Consider the following 21,357-nt stretch of genomic DNA (forward strand, 5'->3'; position numbering starts at 1 on the left):
CTGCTGAGGGAAGCAGCGGGCGGGTCAGGAGAGGTCTGCCACGCCATGTGGTCACCTCTGGGGCAGGCGGGAATCGAACTCATGTGGAAGTGGTTTCAGCTTCTTAGTGCAGTGCTTTAACCTGCTGCGCCACCAGGGAGGGCCCAATGTGATAATTTTTTAAAGCGTTCTTGACAATTCTGGACTTGAACCATTAATGAGGAGACATAATTGGACTTTAGTAGTGAAGTCTTGTAAATGTCTCAGTTGAAGGCAGAGAAATGAATCTCAACTCAAACCTTGAAATTCTATGAAAGGTTTAGGGAGTGTCCTTATTAAATTTCTTTTTCTTTTGCCTTTGAGCTCATTTCAAACTGCTTTCTTACACGACATAAAAGACATAAAGGGTCATTTGCTCAAACAGTTAAAGACTCAAGAGTTATAAAATTAAATACTTCATGTGCTACAGGAATGATTGGCACCACAATAGCAGTGCACATGGCTCAGTTTATACTGACAGGACAGCAGAATCTTCAGCTTTTGGTATAAAGGCTTCAAATGAGAATATTTCCAAGGTTCCCAGGGATCAAGATTTATCTTCTGTCACCTCTAGACCCTTGCAGAATTATAATGAGTAAGAAAAGTGCTGAAAATAAATAGAGCTTATTTGTATATGGAGCTAGTTCTGCATCACAGATGACCAAAAAGGGGGAAAAAAAAACCACAGTTTTCTGACAGGTTGATTTCCTGACAGAACATGTTGGCATACCTCAGAGTCATGCCTCTGCAGATATTTAAAACTGCTTTTGACTGTTCATATGAATATAAACTTACATTTTGAAATGCTAATTTGAATTTTGCTCAAATCTTTGTAATAAAAGAAAATCAACATGTAACACTGATATAGTCTCAATCAACCTTATGAACTAAAACTCTTCCAGACCTGCAGAGATTTTCCCTGTTATCTATTGAACTAAATCCATGCCCTTTCACTTCACTTTTTAGATTTAAGCAAAGGCTTCCTTCTGTATTTCACCAACCTCCCTTTTTCATCATTCTTCAACAGTCTCAGCTTCAGCCATGTTATCTATCCTATGTGTCATTCAAATCATCTGACTTTCGCTTGTCTGGTCTTTGTGTTAACCATGAAATAGACTCTAAAGAGTTAAAAGGGGAAAAGGCTTTCTTTTTTCCTCACTCTTCGCAATCCCACGGTTCCATGTCCCCTTTGATCCTGCCCTGTACCTGAAGCAATTCACAAAGAAGAACCAAATTATGTAGCTAGAAGAGAAGAGCTGCTTTGTCTCCCAGGGCACAGTCATGTGTTTGACACTCAGCCAGAAAGCCAGTCTTTTCTTTTTGAAATTATATAGATCTTCAAAGGAAAATACACAATTCCAAAGAGTTATTTAAGAAAGGGTCACTGGAATCACTCTACATCCATGGTGCAGGCTTTAATCTAGATTTAGGAAGAAGCATTAAAGGATTAAACATAGTATTAAGCAAAGTGGTCTCAGGGGTAGACAAGAGAAAGGGAATAGAGTGATTTTCAGGCTGAGAGCAAAGAACACGTAGCTTTACAGACATGATGGCAAAAGAATTGAGAAAATGACCTAGCTATTCCTGGATAAAGGATATGTATCAAGAAAAGGACAAGTGGTCAAAGGTAAAAATCACACTTGCATGTCTTTACATATTGCTTCATAAAGTCAGTTTAAGAAACTATACAGACAATTATATCCATCAGATTTAGCCCTATTAGGTGAACTATACCATTTGGTAATACACTGTTTAGGAAATGACAAATTGTGACTGACAGTGGCTACCTATGGTCCAAACTTATACGGGGGAAAAGCATAGTTTTACTGAAATGATAACATTGAGAAGGATGCCCCAAGTTGCAACTTGCATACTGTATCACTGGTTGTAGTCTTCTTTCAACTGTCCACCAATCTGATCCCACATCCCTTCTCCAAAGCCAGGTTGACACTCACCCATACAATATATATTTCTATACACTTCAGAATAACTAGAAAAATCATGTATATGTAGAGCTGTATTGTGTATGCATATATATATATATATATATATATATATATATATATATATATATATACACCGCTCTCTTGCTAGAAACAAAATCATGAACATCTGTAGATTGAGCACTGGATAGAAATTTGCTAGTTGATGAAAATAGTCAGTCAAGATTACATAATGCTAATGGAAGGTGAACAATTCAGGGAGAGAATTTACTTCTTGGCACTTAGTCTCCCAGCCTCCCAGGTTCTGCTTGTAGCTACTCCTGTTAGTGCTAAATCTTGGGGGAACTAAGGTGCATTAAATAAGAAATGCAGTCCCCCTAGTAGGTAATTGCAAACCACAGTCCATGAATATAGACTTCAGGCATCTCCTGAACACCTTTAAACGTACGGCAGACAATGTGCCATACGTGTGTGTGTGTGTGTGTGTGTGTGTGTGTGTGTGTTTCTGAATAGAAGATTCAGAGCTTTGATCAGATTTTCAAAGTATTAAGTGGTATTCACTTCTCTGCCTCCCTACTGTGAAGAACCATTATACTGGTCATTGGGAGACTTTGAAGAATGTTCAGAAGATGGTGTGATTTGGTTTGAGAAAGATGCCCTATAATGATTCAGAGGAGAGTCTGGAGTTCCCTTTTCATCATCAGAAGAAACTAACACACAAAGGATCCAGCCTATCTCCATTAAATCTGTCACACTGTGGCACCTCCAAATTAAAGAATTTCCAACTTCTTTTTGACACTCAGTGTTGTTTGGAATCATTTTTTTTTCAAATGAGAATGGATATTTAAAACATGTGGCATAACCTGGACATCATCCGCTGAAATTTGGCTGAGAGTCAAGTGGAAAGAACAGAGGGTTTAGTCAGCCATGGATGTATATCTTAGCCTTGCTACTTACTCAAGCTCTGATACTCTAATAAAATTGGGGTTGCAGGCCCTCCCTGGTGGCGCAGCGGGTTAAAGCACAGCAATGAGAATCTAAAGCCGGTTCCGCATGAGTTCAATTCCCGCCTGCCCCAGAGGTGACCACATGGCGCGGCAGACCTCTCCTGACCCGCCCGCTGCTCCCCTCAGCAGTGTACTTCATCCATCTGCCTGTTCTGCTCCCCACTCTGTCTCTGGTGAAGCCTCTCGCCACCCCTGAGCCTCTGGCCTGTACCCCAGTTCTGTATACACAAATAATAAATCTTAAAAAAAAAAAAATTGGGGTTGCAATGATTACCTCTACATCAGAGCCTCTCCCAACAGAGTTATGATAAAGACGAAAGAAAAACTATTCAGAAACCCGCTCAGCAAATGCTTGACACAGGGGTGAATATTATTTACTGTCATCACTATTCCCACATCTTCACCTTCAGTCCTGCCTCTCCTGCACTCCAGATATAGATGTACAACTCCTTTTCAGCTTAGCCAAAAACCTCTCTCCTTTCTCATCTGATGCTCTTGAATCAGTCCACACTGTCAGCAGGTAATTGTGTCTCTTCTTTAGTCAAGAAAATAGAGATTATTAAGAAACTTTAACACTTTCCACTCCACTTTAGAACACTGTGTATCAGAAGAACTGAATTTCCCCTTTCAAAGCTGCTCCTTCCTCCTGAGATCCTAAACCATCCTCCAAAAGAGCCTGATCCAGTAATTGCTTATATTCATTTGCATTCACTCTTCAAATCTTTGTGATTGGATATTTTCCGCTGAGATGATTTAAATCATAAGCCAGGAAACTCCCATCTGAGGCACACAGTGAAATATCTTCAGGTGATTAAAAAAAAAAAAAGGTTGGGTCCCCACCCCAGGAAATTCTTGTTTATTTGATCTAAGGAGCAGTCGTCACACTAGGATTTGTAAAACTCCCAAGGTAATTTTAATGTTCAGCCAAGGTGGAGAATCTCTGGTCTTAAATCAGCAATCACCTTTTAAAATGTGTACTGCCTTTTATCAATACTCTTTGTATCTGCTGATTATGACTTTTTTAAACAATATTACTCATATATTCTTTCTGGAATATCTTCCCTTTTTATGTGATACCCCTTCCTTGTGATACTTTTCTGACATTTCAAGTTCACCTGTTTTCTTCTGTCCACTATTTTAAATTCATCTATTAAATGCCGGCTTTCTTTGTGCAGTTCTCAATGGATGAGAGAGAGAGAAAGAGTGAGAGAGAGAGACCTGATACACAATAGTTATGTAGTTATGGCACTGGGCTAAGATGTTAGCCTGTCTGGGTTTCCTTCCCAGTCCTATTAAGACTGTGGGCAAGTAATTTAGCATCTCTGTGCCTCAGTTTACTCGTCTGTAAAGTAGAGAAAGTAATGATCCCAACCTCATAACATTATGGGGAAGTTTAAGTAACAAATTATCAAAAGCATTTTACTCCATGAGTGGTACTTAATATAGTTACTTTTATCATCCCCTGAGCAGAGTATATGATTCTAGATTCTAGACTCTCATAGTGCCTTATATATATTCATAGGTCACTATTGTAAAGCCACTTATATTGAATCAGTGTTGATGAATTATAGCCGCCTTCCCAATTGTAGTCAGAATTATTTGAGGGCAAAGACTGCTTTTAAAAAAAAATATGTATACAAGAACTGGGGTACAGGCCAGAGATGCAGGGGGTGAGAGGATTCACCAGAGACAGAGTGGGGAGCAGAGCAGCCAGATCTACTGAAATACACTGCTGAGGGGAGCAGTGGGTATGGCAGGCATGTGGGTCATCTCCCTGGCTGGGTATCAAATTCACGCTGCAGTGGCTGCAGACAACTTTATATTTATAGTGCTACACTTTAACCCCTTGTGCCACCAGGGAGGGCTCCAAAGACTGTTTCTTATTCTTATTCCTCTTTCCATATATATGTTCAGAGTTTAACAGAGAAATTGACACCGATAAGTAGATCTCAGATAGAAAATAATTCATATCTGCTACCAAGACGAAGGGAGAATGCCACGTGGGATCCTATGTTGATGAGGATTTTAGGCTGCAGTTGAGTTCAACAAGAAAGAGCACCATGATTTGATTATGGGGAAGATAGAGGAAGAAGTGGCAGAAGTGCCGTGGATATTCTATCCCAGTTTTAGTTTCTGTTTAGTGTTTATTGAATAAGTCCCATGAACAAATTATATGGGCTGAGAGACAAACAAACTGGAGCTGTTGCTAAATAACTTAATTTTCTCTTATCGTCTAAGCTCTTTCAGGGTTGTCATTATAGATTTTTATGCTAGAGACTTGTGACAACTGGAAGAATAACATGCTTGCAGCAGAAATTTCACTACATGTGATCAAAAGCTGTTGAAATTTTCATTTTATAGGCCTTGCTACATTATATTACACCTGCCATCTGTGATCTTTACGACATAAACATAGAACCTGAGATTAAAAGTTCTTTTAAGATTTTTGTAGGAAGTTTTATCCAAATGGTTTAGATATAAGCAAACAATGATTTAAACTGCTGTTAAGTGCTGGAAATAAGAATCAAAAAATATGCTTTTCAAATTTGGGCACCTTTCTATTCTTTGAACTCATATGTGGCAATGTTATGCCTTCTGTTATGGGAAGAAATGGCTTATTACCTGGGGGAAGGAAAGGGAAATAATAATCACTAACTCCCATTTATTTCCAGTGAATTTCTTCCAACTAAGTTAGTGCCTGGAACAGAGTTCACACTAAATAAATGTTTCACTCAAAAATATGAAAATAAATAAGTAGACGGATGAATGCATGGAAGGATGAATGGATGTATAGGTTGGTGAATGAATAGGTGGATTGGTGGGTGGGTGCATGTGTAGGTGAATAAATGGATGGAGGACAGATGAGCTTTGATTCCATGGACTCTTGATAAATAAAATTGGCAGTTTTAAATCTATTCCACCAGATGGCGCTAATGTGAGACATAGGCTTATGTTGTAAAAGAGTATAAAAATCCCACCAAACAAATAAAAAATACTATTTAGGAGAAGGAGCAGTCACAAAAGAGCAGGTCAAGAAGGAAGTTATGTTTGTGTCACCTGTAGAATCTTAAGTGTATGATCTTCTGGAATTTGTAGTAGGTTCTCACCTTATTTTTCTATGAATGCATGACTATTTATTCCTAATTAATTTTCAATAAAATGACTATATTAACAATTAATCTCATCTATTATAAAAATTACAGGACAAGTCTCATGACTGAAATTATTGTTCTTGGTGTATATACTCGTATATTTATATTTTCACCTCTCTCATACCAATTTCTTAGTTAATTGACGCCTCACTTGGAAATCAGGCTATTCAGAACAACTGTTAGCCTGTGTGCTTGCAGGTATTCTATCCCTGCTGAGATTTGCCAAAAGTCATATAAAGTAAGCTTACCTAGAGTTTATTCATCCCTTCAGTAAAGAATTGTGAATAATATCAGATTAGTGTGCATGCCTTAATTCAAAAGCTTTAAAAAAAAAATCAGTTTCCGAATCCAGCATTGTGTGGACATGGAATAGTGGGGCCGCTTTCTTGGCAAGTAAGGATAAGAAAATGAAGGCATTTTCAGATGGGATGAAGTATATCCTCATGCTACTATTTCCCCCTAAACAAGCCATGAATTGGAAGATATTCATTTACTAAAAGTGGAAATGAACAAACAGGCTTAGAAATATTTAATTGTAAATTATATAGCATATCATCTGCTCTGTTCAAAAAATGAATGAGCATGAGAAGGTTTTCTAAATCTTGTAAACCCTCGGATCACTAGAACATAAAAAAACAGACAAGGTTGTAGGGGAAGGATACAGAAACTAACATTTATGAGTCCCTAAACACTTTCACATGTATAATCACAATTAATCCTTACCACAACCTATGATGCAAGTATGACAGATTGTATGATACTGAACAATGAGAGCTGTGGAGGCAAAGACTTGATTGCCAAGCCCAACTCCCACCAGCAAGACTTTGCTGCAAAAAGCTCTGGCAAGTTATTCCTCTCTAGTCTCAGTTACTAGTTTACTCGTAAATCTATAAAACTGGTATACCATCTCATACCTGATTAGTTACTTATGAAAAAGGAATAAATTTTAGCTGAGTCCTGAAACATAGTACATACAAGTTAAGACTTACGATCATTTGTTTTTATTTTTGTAATTGTGACTATGTTATTGATTATCATGAAAATGATGCTAACTTTGCAGATGAGAAAACATTTCAGAGAGCTAAAATAACTCACTACACTACTAGTAAGCATAAAAAGCATCTAACAGAGAAGGCATCTAATCAATGTCATATATGCTTTCTTCTGTTTTGACTTAATATTTTTCTGAGATTTTTATTTCCTTAATATCTATGAGAAAGGCTCAACTCCAGTTAGAATGTTACAAGATGCTACATACATATTTTTATAAATATAGTAATGTATTTTTAAATTAACATTTTCTTTTACTCACTGGTAGTAATGTATGGAATAAAACAACCAAGAAGATATTGAAGAACTAAAAAAATAAAAAAGACCACTGGGGCCATGGTTTTGTCTAATGTGTGATCATTTCTTCTCCAAAGAGGTACATATTTTCCCTTCTACACATTGCTAAAGCTAAAGATGAGTGAGTCAGTGGCAGATGAGATTCCAAGTTTTCAAATGGAATTCACTTGCTATGTTTTATATTTTAGTCATATAAGTCAACACACTGAAGGATGAGTGCTAGAAAAAAAATTAAATACAGTCAAAACATGTTCATATCAGTTGATAGGTAATAGGTTCAGATTATTGTCCTTGGCCTTCTTCTAATCTCACTATTCATTTACCCCAGATAATCTCACCCATCTGCAGGCAATTCTTACCATAAGGCACTGATGAATTCACCTCGACTTATAACAACAGTCTGGATCTTTCCTGAACACACTGTCAACTGCCTGATGGAAGAATCCACCTAGATGTCACCTAAGCATCATAAACTTAACGTGTTCAAAATGAAACTCATTCTCTTCTCTTCCAAACCCACTGGCTTCCACTTACTTCCCCTCCTGGTAACCGTATCAAAATCCTCCAGTTTCCCAAACTTGAAACTTTGTCATCCTTCAAGCTTTTATTTCTTTCATCCTTCACAAGCAATTACCAAACCATATCAAATCTACCATACTAATATCAATTGAATATATCTCTTCTTCACTAATGAAGTCAGAATTTAGACATTCATCACCATTTTTCAACTGAACTAACTCAGATTGTCTCCCTGCGTCCAGTTTTCCCCAAATGTAGTCAAACATCTATACTGCTGCTTACATATCTACAACTCTCTTCTGTATTTTTCATCCTAAAATTATAGTTTATCATGAAATCCTCATCACTTAAAAGTTTTTGGGTTTTTTTGTAATGCTTAAAGGAAAAATAAAAGAACTCCCAAATTGGACATGCAACATTTTGCAAGATCTGGATCCAAAGTAAAGGTACTCAAGACATAATGAAATTTTCACCATTACAGTATATTTCACAACTTTATGCTTTTGCAGCTGCTAATAATCTATCCTCTTAGAATGCCCTTTTCCTAGTAAACTCTTAATTCAAATTTTAAGATTTAGATCGACTACCACCTTTTTATGGACCTTTATTCTCTGTATGTTCACAGCCCCTTTCTTAGCTGTGAAAGTGTTTACTATATTTAACTGCAATGATTTGTTTGATGATCATTGCTTCCACCACATTATGAGCTTCCTATAGCAGAGACTAGAAGCTGATTTAAAGCCTGACACGTAGCCTATGTTAACAAAAACTTCTTGAGTTATATAATAGGATATTGGAATTAAGTTAGAATGGCATCATAGAAGATAAACTTCTATAGTCCCAAAATTCATTTTGATCACAAAACAAAGAGAGAAAATCTAAGCCTGGCTACTCTTTATACTGACTTAGTGCAAAATGGCTTATGTTTTTAGAACAAACTATCAATAGAAGTGCATTCTTATTTAAACTCAGAACATACTAGATATGTATATTCTAGACTCTAATCCTGAAAACAACAACTCAGAATTTTAAGTTCGTAGTCCATAAAGACAAACTTAAAAAGAAGTGCATTTTTTAAATTAATTGTTTATTTCCCTTTATCATTTTTTGGGTAGTATTTGATTTCTTCTCTCAGTTGTAGTCCCTATAGTTCTCCCACCACCATAGCACCCATGATCCATCTCCCCAGTTCCTTATGTTCTTTCTCCTGTTTTGACCCTTGTTCCTGCTGTATGCCTTAGATCTATAATCAGCTTGCAAGTATTGTCTTTTTCCTAACCCTTAAAGAGAAACATTTTAATGGAAACTACACATTTCATAAAGCATAACAGAAACCTAATATTCAAGAATCCCATAGGAAATCATTTCCCAATTGCCATTTAAGCAGAAGAATATAATTATTACATAAAATATGTACATGGTCGTTAGCTGAATAAATAAGGAGGATTAAACAGTGTTACTGGAGAAGAATGGAAAGCTTTTATCAATTATGTCAAAGAGCTAAAAATAAGTAATGCAGTTACTAGCACAAACACTTAACATTTATTCACATGTTAGTAATAATATCTTAAATCTTTGGCTCAATTTAAAGTTTTTAATTGGAAAATTCAATACCAATTAGAATATATTAGATTTCACTTGCAATCACTGAATTTTACAAGATATTATTTTAAAAACAGCTTTCAAGGCATGATGAATATTTATTTTTTGGTTGATAACGTATTTCTTAAATAAAAAGGTGTAGTGCACACATTATATGCAAAGTATTACAGAAAAATAAAGGCTGGGAAATACAGGTTTCTCTTGCTATCCAAAAGTAGGGCATCCTATGAAATTTTTCATAAGCCGAAAAGCTATAAAGCAAAAAGCAATTACCATTAATTTACTTAGAAAAAATATTGAGCATTCCTAGACTCCCAAAACATCCTAAAACATTTGTGGACTACCAACTCATATTAAGTAACATAAAACCTAAAATCACACTAATAGTGAGTAAAAGCAGGATATGGTAGATCTAGCCTGCTTAAAGCTGTTTTGGGGGAAGGAGTTTAGTGGTGGCGTTTTGGCTAATTGGGGTGCTGCTGCTCACGTGACAGCTTGTAGCAAAGAAAATACTGTATACTTTTTTCACTTTCATTTGTTGTTATAAACAATAAAATCCTTGTAATTTTTTTTTTCAGGTAGCAAAAAAAAAGGAGTGATCTAGGGCTTTCATAAAAGCAAAATGGCATAACATAAACTTTCAAAATCAGAAAGACCTATAAATCATGATCCCCAGCTTCACCGAATGTACCATCTAGGAAGGTATATACACACATAACAAAAATAGAAATGGTTACGATGAGAGTAGCCATGATGTTTATGGAGGTGAAGGTTACCCTCACAATGGATGGAGGTCTGGTACAAGGGTTCTGTGGCAAATATGGTGAACTAAGTTTTGAAAGATGGTTGAATATGAATAAATGGAGATAACAGGGGAGAGTATAAACTACAAAAGAAAGAGGTAACAGCATAGAAAACAGACTGAAGACAAGTGAGGTGAGGCCCAGAAGACCACTCAGGAGACAAAATATAGTCTAATTTAATATAACAAGAGTAGCGATAATGATCATGGAGAAGAGATGGGCTTGAGACATTCTGATGTTAAATCTGCTGAAACAGACAGCTGATTTGAGACAGAAAAGTGCACGTGGATGACCAGGGAGAACACAAACATCTTTAACAAATGTTCTGATAGAAGGAAGGGGTGCAGGATTGTGGCTGTAAAGATCACTTCCATTTTAGATATATTTACTTAGATTTTCCAGCGGGTTATACATTTGGAAATGTATAGCAGGTAACCAAAAATTTACAACTAGAATTCAGGAAAGAGACTAGAGCAGAAAGTACCCTGAGTAGATGTGACCGTTGAAGCTATCTTAGACATTACAAAGAGAATGGAGTAGTGATCCTTGTATTTAAGCATGCGCCATAAATCCCTGGAGGATTCATGAAGGCAGATTGCTGGGTTTCTGACTTACTAACTTTGGGGTGTTCTGCAATGCTGTTGCTGATCTCCTGCCCATACTTTTAGAACTACAGATCTATATCAGAAAATCTTTTTTTTAATGTCAGCATTGACCTAATCTTTAAACAAAGTAATTTGTGCCAATGCCAGTAGCTTTTTCTCTACCTGTTTCTTAATTATTAGAAACTATCTTATCAGTCCATAATTTAGGAAACAAAGCTGCTCAAAGAATAAGCTCCATGTTATGGCTGCGATACAAAGGGTTTCAACAAATTCTCCCTTTTTTCTAAGGACTGTGCTGCACAAGAGTTCAGTATCTGTTGACGACCTGCTGGACCTTTATTTGGTGGCCTCCACTAACCTCTCTAAAGCTCTTAGAAGTCAAATATTTATTTGGGACTTTTGTCCCATATAGGCAATGGCTTGAAAAGCACTTAGCTGTTTACTTTTCATCCTTCTATAAATGATTTATCCCTCAGTCTGTAAATGGCTATTTGCAGGATTAGACAAATTTCGAATGCTCTGATAAGAGGATTGTTGCATCCAAATTCGTGCATAATCCATAAAAAGCACATGGAACCTACAACCTTAGCTAGGTTGGCATATGAAACAGATTCACTAAGCATATGTAAGCAGTGCAAAATATTAACCAGTTAACATCAGCAAATTTGTCTTTGAAACATAACTTTACTGCATACAGCATACTCTGATGAGAAATAATATTAGTTAAAAAAAAACAATAATAACCTACCTTGAGTAGTCTTCTCTACTTCTTTTCTCTTCCTACTCTGGCTGTTGTAATTCATCCTCAGCTCTTGATTATATTCATGCAGAGTTTCTCTGGAATTGTAGGACTGTCTTGGTTTTCGTCCATCCTCACTTTCATCAGATGAACTGGTGTAAGCTAGATCCATTTCATGTTTGACTTTTGACAAAGGCTGGTAGGGTTTGCAGTCTGTTTGCTCCATCTCTGATTAAGCAAGGTCAGTTTCATGAAAAAATTGGAAGAGTAACTCCTTTAATGGAAGCAGTCCTGGAAGAGAGAGGGACAAACACAAGCCTTCTTAGATTTGCCCTTTTGCAAAGAAATGCATCTGGCAGATTCACAATTGGTCCTGATTATACTATCAAAGGAGTGGAGCAAAAGACAAACCAGATGACATGAAGCCAGCCGGAGGCAATAATAACACTCTGTGTTACATGCATACATTGTTAAGCATTTAGGTTGAAGCTGTAAGGTACAGAAAATACTCAAGGTAAAAGAGAGACAGCCTTCAAAAATATTTGTACTGCAATGCAAATGAAGACCAATGTGCTGTGGTTGTGCATGTTTCTAACGTCAAAGCCAGCGGTTAGATTAAAAATCATTACAAGATATGAAAGTGTTCAGGAGTACAAATCTTACCCCAGCACATTCTACATTTGAAACAAAAACTGATAAGTGAACTACATTCAGAAAAAGCACACTCTTGCCTCTGGTTTAATATTACATTTAAGACAGGGACTCTGTGGAAGGAAAGGATTCTGAATGACAGAAGCTCATGAAATAAAGTGTCCTTGAGGGGAGACGAGTGCTTTGTGTTCATATTGTGGCTTTTCAAGCCTGAGGCTTGAAGAACAGTTTTAATGAGTTAGGTGGTGATAATTTTTGTTCTTCATAGTACCAAGAGGATATAAACATTTTTGGTGAGTACACTGGTGCAGCAGATTTCAAACAGTACATTCAAAACTGGTTAAAAAACAGAAATTTTAAAGTTTATGATACATTGCTGAAAGGAACCGCCCTCCCACAGAATGCCAGGAGCTGCTGTAGCTACTGGGGCCAGTAAAGGCATTACCTGCCCACAGCAGAGAGAGGGTTGGGAAGATCAAAGCCTGTCCGAGATGCAAAAAAATGTTCTTATCCTCACTATGCACATTATTTTATCATCATTTTCATCCACTGCTGCAACTTTGCAGCATGGTCTGTTTACACAATGTTCAAAAATCTAGCTCACAAAAAAATACCTTTATGATTTTATTTTGCAGTGAAGTGTACTCTATTTTTCTTTACTTTGGAATACGTATTTTCAAAGATATGTATGGGCATCTGAATGGAGAGTCTGTTACCACGTACAATATGGCACTTTTTGGAATCTGTATTCCATGTATGGCAAATACATAGGACAAGGATAAAGTCTTATGAGTTAACTGAGATGCATTCAATATTACATAAAGGTTTGAAGTATGAAAAAAGTTTCAAAACTCGAAAACAAGAAAAAGCAAGCTCTTTCTTGAAGACAGAATCTGAGTCTTATATGCATCATCATATCCACCACATAACACCGCTCTAGGTGCACATAGTCTAACTACCTAACTAGTGGAACTTCATACTCCCTATATGACCTGCAGAGATCCCCTACTTTGATGTGAATTGATAGCAGACATGAAAACCCTTGGAGAGGAAACAGTAAGGAATTACAAATGAATACACACCTAAGATTCAGCAGTCATCTTACCTCTTGACATCTCCTAGCTCCACATACTGTCTATACATCATCACTCCCTGACTTGCAGCTCCAGCAGAGGTTTCCTGCTAAGTCTTACTGGAATCACTGTCTACCGTTGCTGGAGTCCAGTCTCACAGTAAGTGACACTCCAAACTCTAAGTTCCTAGGAAGACTTCAGCACTCTCCCTTACCCGTCCCTCACCCCTTTTCCCTGTTGCCAACATCTCAAGGGCCTGGAATCAACTCTCTGTTTGCCACGAACCAGACTTCCTGAACAAGACACCTGCTAGGAAGGGGGAAGGAGGAGCTGGGCAGCTATTTTCAAAGGGGTTAGAAAAACTGAAGCCACAAGGGCCATGTTTCATTGGTCGTTCCTCTTCTTTCCAGTTTTAGAGCTTTAGCAGGCAGCACCACCCCACTCTCCGAGGAACTATCAGCTGCCATCTTCACCTCACGGTAGACTCGGCTTGGGTACTCCTTGGTTTCCTCCCATCTCAGCCCTCGGTCTCTGCATAACCTCATGCTTGTGTTTCCTGCTGGGAGGCACCTTGGGTCCACTTGCCTGGAGCTCTGCTCTACTGTGGGCCCTGCCTGTTTCCAACTAAACTTTGCGCACGAGGGAATGGCTGGTCTTAGAGTTTCACTGAGATCCACATTTTGAAGTTCTTCTCTCCCCTACTTCTTTTCTCCCTCTCTCTACCCCATTCCTTTCAACTCCCCATTGACTAAAACTCTTTGAACCCAATAGTTTGATCAGTTTTCTTTGATGCACACAGGTGAGCATGAACCCTTAGAATGGGCCACAAAGGCTTTTCCCCTTCACAGCGTAGGGTCCCTGGACATGCCTAAGTTTCACCTGATATCACTTGGCTATCTAAAAGTATCTCCAGCTTGATACACTAAACACTGAAATTCCGATTCCCATCTGTTTTCAAAGCTGCTTTCTCACAGCCTTCCCATTTTGGTGAATGATGACTCGTTCTCTGCTTGTTGGTTCTTGCCTTTCGCAGGCCACATGCAATCCATCAGTAACTCCTGTTGGTGCTACCTTTGGAATATATCCAGAATTCAATGCCATCACCCAACTTCTTCACTACCACATTGGTTCAAGCCATCACTTCCCCTTTAGATTATTGCAATAGCCTCCAAATTGCTCTGTTGCGTTGCTCCTTTATAGCACATTCCCCACAACACAGCCCAAGTGAAGCTTTTAAAATCTATGTTGTCATTTTGTTTCCCTCCTTTACTCAAAAACAGCAGTGGCATTTCTACTTCCTTCAGAATAAAAGGAACTTTATCATGATCTACAAAACCCCATACAAAGACTGCCACTACCACACCATAACCTCTCCAAAACTACCTCATACATTCTAGAAACTTTAGGTTTCTTGCTAGTTCTGAAAATATCAGACATGTTTTGACCACGGGACCTTTACTCTCCCATTGCAAATCACTAAAAGATGTTACTTCTCCTTTCTCACTTTCCTAGCCCTTATCACCAAATGATACACACAATGTTTTGCTTATTTGTTTACCACATGCCATGTCTTTCCTCACTAAAATGTAAGCTCCATGAAAGTAGGTAGTTTTATCTGGTCTATTCAGTATCCTAGAATAAGGTGTGTCAGAGCACATAGAAAACACTTGCTCAATACTTGCTGAGTGAGTTAAACAAACATTTGCCTAGCACTCATGAGAGAGGGTATACTAAACGTGGAAATGATTAGGCCATAGTCACTGCCTAAGGAACTCACGACCTAATTCAAGTGGCAAACAACTCTACTACAAAGCAGAATGAAGACAAAATAATGTTTGTGTACGAAAGGTGAAGATATTGAGCAAGAATAGTACTTGATTTGGTTTATTTATTCATGACGATACCATCACAACTGCTGAAATTCCATTGACCATCTTTGTGATAAGCCTAATTTTAATGTTTTTCTTCATAGGGTCCCTAGGCTATTTTTCAGAAGGTGCACAGTTGTCTGAATTCTAGGCTTTGTCTTTGCTCTGAACAGTGCACAGTAAGACATGTACAAAGAGTAAACTTCCAAAAATGTATCTTTGCAGCTGAAGAAAATTCACCTAACTTCATTTGCACCAATATTTACAGTTTTTTTTTTTCATAAAAATTTATTGAGTGGAGGTAACTGTTTTCCACCTAAGGACTTTGACATTGTAAAGTATCAAAGACTTTATAATTATGAGTAAGTTTAATAAATTCTTTATAGTTAGTAAAGAGATAATAGAAGAAAGATGCTGATAAATAGATATTATTATATTTTCCAAAGCAAAAATTTCATCTCACGCTTGTTCTTTCAATCAAATCTGTGATTCATGCTGATGAAGATGAATATAACAGAGGTATGGCCAAAAATAATGTTCCCTTTTCCACTTGGTAACAAATTTATATCACACAAACTTAATAAATTAAATTAAAAAATGAAAAATCTCTCGAATCTAATGCTTAAGATTATGTTTTGGTAACTATGATGTTATCACATTCAAATCACTCTTATCTTTATGCACGGAAATCCAGATAGTCTTTTGTTCTCAATATATTTATTTACAAAATGAAAATGAGAGAGAGAGAGAGAGAGAGAGATTTCTGTAACCATTTTGATCCATTTTTGAATTCTGATTTCAGCTACTCTCAGCTGTGAATCGAACAGGTATGTGACACATATTCAAGGGTATTGAGTGTTCTTGGAAACAATCTTCCTGTAAACCACAAAACTGGTATAAACCAAGAGATGAAAATCCTTCCTGCCCTCTAACCCTCAAACACAACTTCTTGTCTTAAAATGTCTGTCAGTGGACCCCGGTGGCTGAGGGAACATCCGCTTCTACTCTGGCCCCTCTGCTCTGCATGCCGGCACCTGTGAAAGTCACCATAGTCATGGCACGGAGACTGGAGTCACTCAAAACATTCCACTCTTTGAAAATAAGTTGGAAAACATTAGGACAATGATTAATACTTTAAATCTAACAAAGTTTGAAAGCACAATAACTCTGGGAAAATGTTGTGCCAAACCAGGAAGGCAAAAGATAGGCTCCAGATTTACTAAATTAGTATTTTCATTCAATGCTCAAGATGACATTCTGAACAAGTCAATGTTATTTAAACAAGAGGGTGATATTGTCAGCACAGAGAAAAACAATTGTACATATGATGCTGTTCACATCAAACACCTATTTCTCTATTATTTTAATTATGGTAAACTTTTTTTTTTAAAAGAAAAGAAATTGTATAGGTAAAACACATGCTGCTTTGAAGCAGAGTATAAAACAAGTTAGTACATTACCTGTGCCACTGCAGAAGATCCTTTCAGACTGGTCATGCAGTACAACTATGGAGTGCCAACTTGGTTTTGAAAATCATGGGCCTTTGCAGTGGCACAAGTATCATTTTAACAACAACAGCCAGTCACTCATAATGGCAGATAGAAAATATCCTCAGCCCCGTGTGTTTTTCGTATGTTAACTCCTTTTTTTGTTTCTTTTTTTTTAAAAATTGAGACAATATTGGTTTACAACATTGTGTATGATTTAGAGTGGTAGGATCACCTCCTGCAGGTGTATGTTATCACACTGTAACTACCATCAGACACCTGTGGGTCTCCATCAAAGTCCAGGGTGCTCCCTCCCGACTTAGCTCTTCCCCTGTGTGTTCCCCCCTGGGAGTCTCGATTCTATATTTATATTTCTAGGGTGTGTTATTGTTTACTTTTATCTGACCCTTTGTTTGGCTTCTCTATATTCCACATGTAAATGACATCAGCCATTATTCATCTTTCTCCTTCTAATTTATTTCACTTAGCATAACCTCCTCCAGTTCTATCCATGTTGTCACTTTATCTTTAGAGCCGTGTAGTATTCCATTGTGTTTATATGCCATGCCTTCCTAAAATGCTCATCTGTCATTGGGCATTTAGGTTGTTTGCAAGCTAGGCTATTATATGTAGTGCTGCAGTGAAATAGGAGTGCATAGATCCCTCTGAAGTAGTTTTTTAAAAGGAGTTATTTATGTATGCATACAAGAACTGCATTACAGACCAGAAGTACAGGGGGTGAGAGTATTCTCTTTGGGCAGACACCTAGGTAGAGCCCCTAAGGAAGGCAGTTTGACGATTTTTTAAAATATTAAAAATGTATCTACATACGATTCAGAAATTCTGCCTAAGAATAAAAAACTATTAATTTTTTTTACAGTAACCTAGGATGTAGATACTATTTTTAGATCCATTTTATATATAAGGAAAACCAAGGAACAGAGCAGTCAAGTAAGTTGTCCAAGCTCACACAGCTAGTAAGCTATAGAGCTGTAATCTTAGTTACATAGGCCCCAGAAGGCACCCTCTCATCACTACTTCATGTTGTCTTTCAGTAGAACACTTGGTAGAGTGGCCTGATGTATATAACCTCTCCTCTTACAGGGCCTCCAGCTTCTCTAAATAAAGTGCCTCAAAGAATTCTTGAAGCTCTAAAATCCCATGATAACATATAGAACTGAGGGTATGAAAAGTTGACATAAGTTGAACCATTTTAAAATGGAGCCAGGAGATCCATTACAGAGAACCTGCATTAACTATCTTGTTTGAACTAGACAAAAGGTAAACTTTAAATGGGGCCAAAACAGCAAACAATTGCTTGAGAAGTCATCAGATCCTGAGAACTGATATTTGTGGACTTTTTGTCTGAGGGTAGAATCAGTAACCAATTATGTACAGTCCAGTGAGCTCTTTCTTAAACCACTTACCTCATCTTCTTTTCTTTTCATAAAAATCAACTTTTCTGTCCCTGCTTGGAACACATTTTGCAGTTTTACCCAAATCTGTGTTCCCTTAATTGCAATTTTTTTATCACAAATAAAAACATTTTGCCTTTTAATTGTCTCCTGATTTTTAGACTAACATAGGGAAGCTTACACTGATTTGCCAAAAAAAAAAAAAAAAAAGCTGGCGACATTCAAGGCTAAGTTTACATTATTTATCACTCCCACTTTCCCGCCTCTCTTCCCTGTCACGCTCCTCTCCTCAACCTCTTCTCACACATTGTAATATATTCTAAAATAGTGCAACTAAAATACTAGCTTAGGCTCTGTGTATGTGTATGTGTGTGCGTGCATGGAGATGCCTGGGCACCAGCCTCCTTCCCTAGCCCTCTATCCTGTCACTTTCTTTCCATTTGTCATTGTTAATCTTACACACCTACATGAATTATACCTTAATTTCAAAAAGGAAAAACACATATATTTTGTCCTCTGAAAGTGGAAAGCTGTTCCTGGTTTCCCCTCAACTCAGACAAGCCTATCCTACTCATAGGTGCTGTTTATGGACTGAACCTTCACCAGAGGAGCTCACTCCACTCCAGAAAAATAAAATTGAAGGTTTACACAGGCCAATGCCTGAGGACAGCAGGTGCATCAGGCCACAGAGGAAATGAGCCCTCAGTGCCTGGAATGTAGTGAGCAGAGGAGCTAATGCCTTTAGAAGTCATTATTATTAATTTTCCACAATCAGAACACGTTTACATTAATTCCCAGTGATGGATTCAGCAAACACGGGGCTTAGGCAGTCCTTAGTTTGAAAGGATGGGGACTTTTGCTTGATTCTTCTCTTACCTTTCTTTGCCTTAGGAAGTGCTCACATAGAGATCTAGTGCGTGGGTGTGGCAGGGGTTTGCTATGAAAGTGACATAGTAACTTGAATCTTTACAAAATCCAGGGAGAAATCTCTCCGAGCTCTTAGCAGCCTGTAAGAGTGGCTGTTGTAGTTCTGGAGCATTTACTTTCCATCATAATACACACATACCTTTCCCCCCATGTAAGTTCCTTCACGCTAGATGTTTTTGTATGTTTCCCCGAAATTTTTGTAATGGTAATTTTTAATAACAGTAGAGAGCGGATATACAACAATGCACTTTTACACTAGACTACTGTTGAGTATTTACATTCTTCTCTCTTCATTTAAAAGCAGTTTAACTGAAGTTATATCAAAAATAACATGAGCATTTTCAGTGTTTTTTATCCCCTTAGGGTAGATTCCAAGAAGTTGAATTAATGATCCAAAAGGTCTGAATATTTTTGTGGTTTTGGCCAAGTGTAGCGATTTGCACTGTCATTAGCAATGAGTGGGAACAGTCTCATTGTACCCTTGCCGACTTTGAGCATTATGCTTTAATGTCTATTTCATGTAGGTAATCAAAGGTATCTTCTTAGTTCAGTTTGCATTTCCTTGATTATTAGTTAGGCTTAGTTGTATGCTTGCTTTTTTTCTCTGCATGTTTTAGTTGCATTTCCTCTCTTGTAAACAATTGTGGCTTTTGTGCATTTATCTTCTGGGGACTTTTTAAAAAAAATAAAAATATATTGACACAATGTAACAAATCAATTAACCCTTTATCTATAATACTTTCTGAAACGATCTTTCCTGGCCTGTTTTTTTTTTCCATTTTATTTATTTATTTATTTTCAGATGAAAGGTTATATCAAGAGAATAGTATTATTACCACATGGGCATCAATCAGTTGCTTTAGAAAAATTTGGAAAAATTTAGAAAACTGGTAAAACCAAGAGATTCGGTGAAAATGATTTCTTGGTATCTGATCAATCAGCTGTTGAGGGCTGACTTTATTTAGTCTTTCACAAAATAAACTATTCTATGTCTAAATCTACCATTGAAAAAACTCACAACTTGAACTTGATGAGAGTCTATCCGCCCAATCTCTTGATTTTGTCATGAAATCAGACAGATATTTTGGTGTCTCACAGAGATTTTGTGGGGAAGGGAAACTTTCCTCCCTCTACCCTTCTAAATTTACAGCTGAGACCCCTGAAGATGCTCAGAACAGGCCTCCAAGATGCATCAATTTGCCTTGTGTAGTGTCTGAGCGGAGGTCAGCTGAGTCCCTACCCTGCAGACACACTACAGACATTTTCCATTCCTTTAGCTACCTAAAAGAATGAAAGGTATTATCCAGAATTAGGATTTTTACCAAAAATGACCATTTCCATTAGGGAAGTCTATCTTATGGCAGTGTAGAACCTAGTTACAGTTTATCTGGTTTTAATATATGTCACCTTCTACTTATCACATGACCTCACTCCTCTTTCCCTGAAATTCCAGACACTTATGTCATGCTTAAATTCAGGACACACACACACATGCACACACACACACACACCATCATTTTACCCCATATCTATGTAATCAAACATGTTCTTTTCTCCTACTAATTTGATATGATGTTAATTTCACAGTCTGAGAACCCAGAGGGATGGGGGAACTTTCTCCCCAACCTTACACCCTCTTATAATAAAGAAAAGATTAACAGGAGAAAAACAGATGTTCAATGGCACATAATCCTTTTGCATACAAGAGAAAGACTCTGGAAAACTCAGTAACTCCCTGAAATGGTGCAGATGACTAACTTAAATACAATCTTCAGTTAAAGAGAAAAGAACCATGCTGGCAGTAGTGGTCTAGGTTGGCAAAGAAAATTGCCAAGAAGACAGAAAATGCTTAATGAAATACTTTTCCTTGCCATGCAGAAACAAAGAGGACTTTGAAGAACAGGCTTTGGTAAATTCCTGCCAGTCCATCACATTTATAATATGAAAAACAACCTAATTTTGTTTATACATACCTCCAATAATCTTTCTTCTCCTAGGATAGAGAGGAAGAGGTGCTTGCTTACAGTGGGAGATTTTCCCTTATACATGCAAATATCACTTACAAAAGGAAAACTTTCACATCTTTTTAAAAGAGCTATTCCGGGCCCTCCCTGGTGGCGCAGCGGGTTAAAGCGCAGCACTGAGAATCTGAAGCCACTTCCGCATGAGTTCGATCCCCGCCTGCCGCCTGCCCCGGAGGA

At 37.5% G+C, this 21,357-nt stretch overlaps 1 protein-coding gene across 1 annotated transcript in view; it reads right to left on the reverse strand.

Annotated features, from left to right (window-relative positions):
- Positions 1-21,357, reverse strand: part of TENM1 (teneurin transmembrane protein 1) — a 590,326-nt gene that overhangs the window by 484,090 nt on the left and 84,879 nt on the right. Inside the window, exon 2 of the mRNA XM_004685779.2 lies at positions 11,745-12,026. Coding sequence (XP_004685836.1) covers positions 11,745-11,961 — 217 coding nt within the window. The 5' untranslated portion in view covers positions 11,962-12,026. The remainder of the gene's footprint in view (positions 1-11,744; positions 12,027-21,357) is intronic.

Source organism: Condylura cristata, unplaced genomic scaffold, assembly GCF_000260355.1.
Source record: "Condylura cristata isolate star-nosed mole 26May11 unplaced genomic scaffold, ConCri1.0 scaffold00019, whole genome shotgun sequence".
Lineage (NCBI taxonomy): Eukaryota > Metazoa > Chordata > Mammalia > Eulipotyphla > Talpidae > Condylura > Condylura cristata.